Below are 5514 nucleotides of genomic sequence, written 5' to 3'. Positions count from 1 at the left end.
ATTAACTTTCTAATATCTACAAATAAATATATTAAAGATGAACTCGTAATCCTTGAGATCTTTAACACTTCATTGTTTCTATTGCAGAAAGTATCGGAGAAATGTGTTGCGAATCACAAAATGTAATTTTATTGGCGCCACTATTATAAGCCAGTCACAATACTTTAGGTTCATTGAAGAGATTTTAATACTTTAGTTTCCCATACGGTTTCAGTTTTTATCCTTTCGAGCGATTTTGTTTATATAATGACCAGAATGTATATATTGTCTTACTTCCTAACATATCTAGAAAAATTGTAATATGAGGATGGTGTGTAAGAATATGGAAGCAATCATCTACTTTCATATATTTTTGTAAAAGATTTTGTACGATTATGAAATTTAAAGACTGTTAGAAATAGTTCAAAAAAAAAAAAAGACTGTTCGTCAAGAATATTGCTACATATGCATCTATATTGTGTATATGTCCGTATAATACATAAAATTTCATGTATCTTTACATCAAACTCCTTCAAATCTAACAACAAATCAAACAAAAAGGAAAAAGAAAATCACTTGGAGATGGGTTTATCTCATTGAACAAAACCCTGAAATGTTTTGTTTTTTGGTGTGGTCAACTACTCAAACGCCGAATCAAATCAAAAAGGGTTCTTCTTCATCATCATAAGGCAGAGTCTAAAGCAAGAGCATCGGATCCTTTCATGATTCTGAGTCTCTTACAAGAAGAAGAGAACATATCCCATGGAACATCACCAACCAACATCCAGTCTCCATCTTTATCCTCGTACGTTGGTACAACTCCAGATCCTCTGTATCCTTCTCTTTCGCTGTATTCACCTATTGTGAACTTGAACATGTTCTCTAACTCCTTGAGAAGCTCTGAATAGTTTTTGTATGTTTTGAGATCGATTTTACGTAGGTAAGGAGCTCCGTCCATACTCACTTTCACATAGCTCACAACACTGTTGTTGTTCTTGCGGTAAGATCTCACCGGAGGCCAACCAACGATTTGAGTTCTGTAAATTATCAAAGAATCATCATCATTAGTACAATAATTCATCAGATAATTTGAAAGCATAGATCGGAACTCAGATATTTACTTACTTCGTAGGAGGCGTAGATTCTTCCTCGTTATCGCTTTGGTGTTGACGCTTGTTGCTTCTAACACAAGAAACTTCTTTTTCTTCCTTTACTTGCCCTGTTCCAGGTAATCCAAGACGAAGCTCTGTGTCCTTAAGGTTAAGCTCGTTGACTTTCTCGTACGCCATTTTTTTTTCACAATCAAGATTTCTTTCTCTCTATATGCTTTTGTGTAATATCCAACGCAGAATCCTTCTCTTGTTCTTGTTCTTGTTCTTGGTATTGTTCTTGTTGGTGAGTTTGGTTGATGATGGACTTAGAGGAAATAGGAGAGAGATATATAAAGGTGGGAGAAGATGCATAGAAGTTAGGTTTAAAAGAAGAGAGATAGAAGTTGTCGGGAGCATCAAAGGCAAGAATGAGGCAAGGGGACAAAGGTAGGACACAAACGCTATGGCCGCCCATGTGGACTCGTCTCTTTCTTTATTCCACGCTCCTTATTTGCCTCCGTTAACTTTGCTTACGCTACATCTTAGCCGTTGATATGTCTTTCCTTTTTCCTTTTTCAAAGGATATAATTATTATAAAGGACCAAAGGAAATAGAGAAAAAAATGAAAGAAGAAATCTATACTATTAAAGCAGGATCCTATTGTCATAATTACCTTAGGGGCATGTTTCCTTCACTAACATTGCATGTTTCATTAAGGGCAATTAAGTAATATTAATAACAAATCTATATTGGGTCATTATTTTTGGATCCAGCCCAAATCAAATCTCTCTTGGGCCATTTGGGCCTATTAAAAAATCAGATTCAATTCTCACTTTTTTTTTTCCTTTGGGCCATTGAGTCCAAGTTCAAATAAATTTTTTTCAACTATTCTTAATTATTATTTTTTTTCTTTTCTTAATATAATTTAAGCATTCATAAAATAATTGAAATTTTATATTGAAAAGTATAAATCTTTATTAAAAGTATATAATTTTTTAATTAAAATATTTACCTATAATAAAATTAATTTATTAGGGTTATACGAACTTAATTCATTAAAAAAAAAGTTTAATTTCTTAACATAAATAGTCATTTAAAATGAATACGATAAATAAAGATAAAAATTTTAAGTCTTTTATAAAATAAAACACAAATATATGAAAATGTGACATTTACTAAATATTTGTCAATTGAAAAAAAAAACAAAAATAAACCCGCGCTTTGAAAGCGCGGGTCAAAATCTAGTGATGAGTTAAACTTGGAATTCTGCCGACACGGAAATAAAGCAAACATTAGAAAAATATAGTGTAATACTAAAATATATGTGTATATAGAAAAATATAGTGTAATACTAAAATATATTTGTACATAATACTAAAACATTTTAGGGATTTTTGCAAAATTGACCTACAACTTAAAGTCAAACACAAAACTAACCTCCCTTTTTTTTGAAAATTGGTTTTGCCCTATTCACCCCACAAGTTCATATAATTTACGAAAATGCCATCAATTTTTTTTTTCTTTTTTTTTTCGAAAATGACATTTTTACTCTCTCACCCTCATCATCTTCAAGTAATTACAAGATTGCCATTGTCATCAATACCACAACCACCATGAACAACCAATTTGAAGCTCTTAATGCTCCCAAAATCGATTTACCCTTCTTCTTTTTCCATTCTTGTGAACTAAACACAACATATCTCTCAATTTCTCTCCACAATGAGCTAAAAAAACCCAAGATTTTGATTCTAAATTTTTTATGGTTCATAGAGTCATAGAAGCTAACAATTATGGGTGGGTGACTTTCGTTTGTGATTCTGTGTGCTTGGAGAAGCCTTATGTATGCTAAGGAACTTATCTCACCAATTTAAGGTATGACATCGAGTTTTTTTCCAGATCTGTTCGTCAGACGACTTACTTGGGAAGTCGTCTGGCTGTAGACGACTTACCTTTCAGTCGTCTGGCTGTAGACGACTTACCTGGAAGTCGTCTGGTCAACGCAGAGGTTATTTTTACAATTGACTTTGAAATCTGTAACCTGAGACGACTGAAAGTTAAGTCGTCTACTATTGTTTGGATTCAAAAAAAATTCCAAAGAACCTAGACGACTTACATTTCAGTCGTCATAGGTTAGTTTTGCATTTGACTGGATAATTTCAGAAGTTTGACTTCCCCAGACGACTTACATTTCAGTCGTCTGGCGAAAATTAAAATAATAATATTTTTTTAAAAGTAGACGACTTAAAGTTAAGTCGTCATAGGTTAGTTTTGCAATTGAAAAAAAAAACTTCAAGATTTAATTATACACAGACGACTTATAATTCAGTCGTCCACCAGACGACTTAATTGTAAGTCGTCCAGGACTTTTTTCCGAGATTCTGGTCAAACCTCGTAAATCCTGGACGACTTACATTTCAGTCGTCTCGTGGACGACTGAATTATAAGTCGTCTGTATATAATTAAATCTTGAAGTTTTTTTTTTCAATTGCAAAACTAACCTACGACGACTTAACTTTAAGTCGTCTACTTTTAAAAAAATATTATTATTTTAATTTTCACTAGACGACTGAAATGTAAGTCGTCCAAAAAGTCAAACTTCTGAAATAATCCAGTCAAATGCAAAACTAACCTCTGACGACTGAAATGTAAGTCGTCTAGCTTTTTTGGAGTTTTTTTTTTAACCAAACAATAGTAGACGACTTAACTTTCAGTCGTCCGAAATAACAGATTTCAAAGTCAATTGCAAAAATAACCTCTGCGTTGACCAGACGACATATAGTTTAGTCGTCTAGACAACTTAGATTGAAGTCGTCCGCGTCTTCTCCACTAGTTTTTAAGTCTTCTACGTTAGTTTTTGAATAACTTGTATTTTTAAGAATGATAAGTAACTTCAAGATATGTAAAACTCATATTTACAAAATATGTTCTCTCCCTTAGTTTTACTAAATTTGACTAAGTTTTTCAATGCAAACTTATAAAAAATATGATATGCTTTGACTAGTTACTATTGTTTGTTTCCATCTCTTACCAACATTCTTGTTTATTATGATGAGAAAAAGGCCATTGGAGTTTATTATTGCATATGAGAGATCCAAAGATAAGAAAAAGGCTACTGAAGTCTATTATTTCATTGATTTGTAAATGTGTAAACACATTGTTAGCACATTTAATACATCTTGGAAAATATTATTACTGATTTTACAAAAAATTCACAACTAAAAGAGTATACATGCAATTCACAACTTGAGTAGATGAGTAGACAAGACCAGACAACTTGAGTAGATGAGTAGACAAGACCAGACAACTTTTAAGAAGTCCAGATGACTTCTAAGAAGTCCAGACGACTTCCAGGAAGTTCAGACGACTTTTAGGAAGTCCAGACGACTTCCAGACGACTTTACAGGAAGTCCAGACGACTTTACAGGAAGTCCAGACGACTTTACAGGAAGTCCAGACGACTTCCAGACGACTTTACAGGAAGTCCAGACGACTTTACAGGAAGTCCAGACGACTTCCAGACGACTTCCAGATGACTTTACAGGAAGTCCAGACGACTTTTAGGAAGTCCAGACGACTTCCAGACGACTTCCAGACGACTAACAAGTAAGTCGTCCCAAAAGTCTTCCAGATCTGAAAAACCTGCATATTAAATCCAGATCTGAAAAACCTGCATATTCAAAAACGTTCAAATGGCTTAAAAACAGAAAAAATGAATGGAAGATTAGATAAATCTACCTTTATAGAACACACAAAAATACATATCTAAAAATAATAGATCTACCTTTAAATTAGTGGAAGATGAGTACCATCTAATTAAAAACCTGCAAAAAAAAATAGATTAGTAACAAAGACATGAGACAAAATTGAAAAATTCATATAAAGTTTGGTGTTTTCAAGTCAAAGAGATTAAAGTGGGTTTGGAGAGTTTTAGTTTGGGAAAAAAGTAAGAACTTTATACAACAAGAAGTTACCAAATGAAGAAAAATCAGACATAAGAACTTACCAAAACGCTCAGAAAAATCCAGACGACTTCCTAGAAGTCCAGACGACTTCCTGGAAGTCTAGACGACTTCCTGGAAGTCCAGACGACTTCCTGGAAGTCCAGACGACTTCCTGGAAGTCCAGACGACTTCCAAGAAGTCCAGACGACTTCCAGACGACTTCCAGACGACTTCCAGACGACTTCCAGACGACTAACACGTAAGTCGTCCCAGAAGTCTTCCAGATCTGAAAAACCTGCACATCAAATCCAGATCTGAAAAACCTGCATATCCAAAAACGTTCAAATGACTTAAAAATAGAAAAAATGAGTGGAAGATTAGATAAATCTACATTTATAGAACACACAAAAATACATATCTAAAATTAATAGATCTACCTCTAAATTAGTGGAAGATGAGTACCACTTGATTAAAAACCTGTAAAAGAGATAGATTAGTAAGAA

The 5514-nt window shown here is 33.5% G+C and overlaps 1 protein-coding gene across 2 annotated transcripts; it reads right to left on the bottom strand.

Annotated features, from left to right (window-relative positions):
* Positions 1 to 420: 420 nt before the first annotated feature.
* LOC106451786 (auxin-responsive protein IAA2-like) lies at positions 421 to 1560 on the bottom strand. 2 transcript variants are annotated; one of them, XM_022719532.2, is made up of 3 exons: positions 1325 to 1560; positions 1105 to 1290; positions 421 to 1016 (listed from the first exon to the last, which is right to left on the bottom strand). In XM_022719532.2, exons 1-3 carry the CDS (start codon positions 1543 to 1545, stop codon positions 662 to 664), a joined length of 762 nt encoding a protein of 253 aa, XP_022575253.1. In that variant the 5' UTR covers positions 1546 to 1560; the 3' UTR covers positions 421 to 661. The 2 variants fall into 2 exon arrangements, with proteins under 2 accessions (XP_022575253.1, XP_013749218.1); XM_013893764.3 differs by having other exon boundaries at positions 1105 to 1437.
* Positions 1561 to 5514: the final 3954 nt, after the last annotated feature.

The sequence above is a fragment of the Brassica napus genome, chromosome A5, assembly GCF_020379485.1.
Source record: "Brassica napus cultivar Da-Ae chromosome A5, Da-Ae, whole genome shotgun sequence".
NCBI classification, from domain to species: Eukaryota; Viridiplantae; Streptophyta; class Magnoliopsida; order Brassicales; family Brassicaceae; genus Brassica; species Brassica napus.
Note: the sequence above shows the minus strand (reverse complement) of the source record. Positions and strands in the feature narration are given on the sequence as shown.

What these genes read in the sequence shown, in the direction of transcription:
- LOC106451786 (XM_022719532.2), bottom strand. Translation starts at nt 1,545, where the DNA reads ATGGGCGGCCATAGCGTTTGTGTCCTACCTTTGTCCCCTTGCCTCATT. An exon ending in GAACAAGAGAAGGATTCTGC is followed by an intron (nt 1,291 to 1,324) that starts GTTGGATATTAC and finishes ATAGAGAGAAAG; the next exon opens with AAATCTTGATTGTGAAAAAA. An exon ending in GAATCTACGCCTCCTACGAA is followed by an intron (nt 1,017 to 1,104) that starts GTAAGTAAATAT and finishes GATAATTTACAG; the next exon opens with AACTCAAATCGTTGGTTGGC.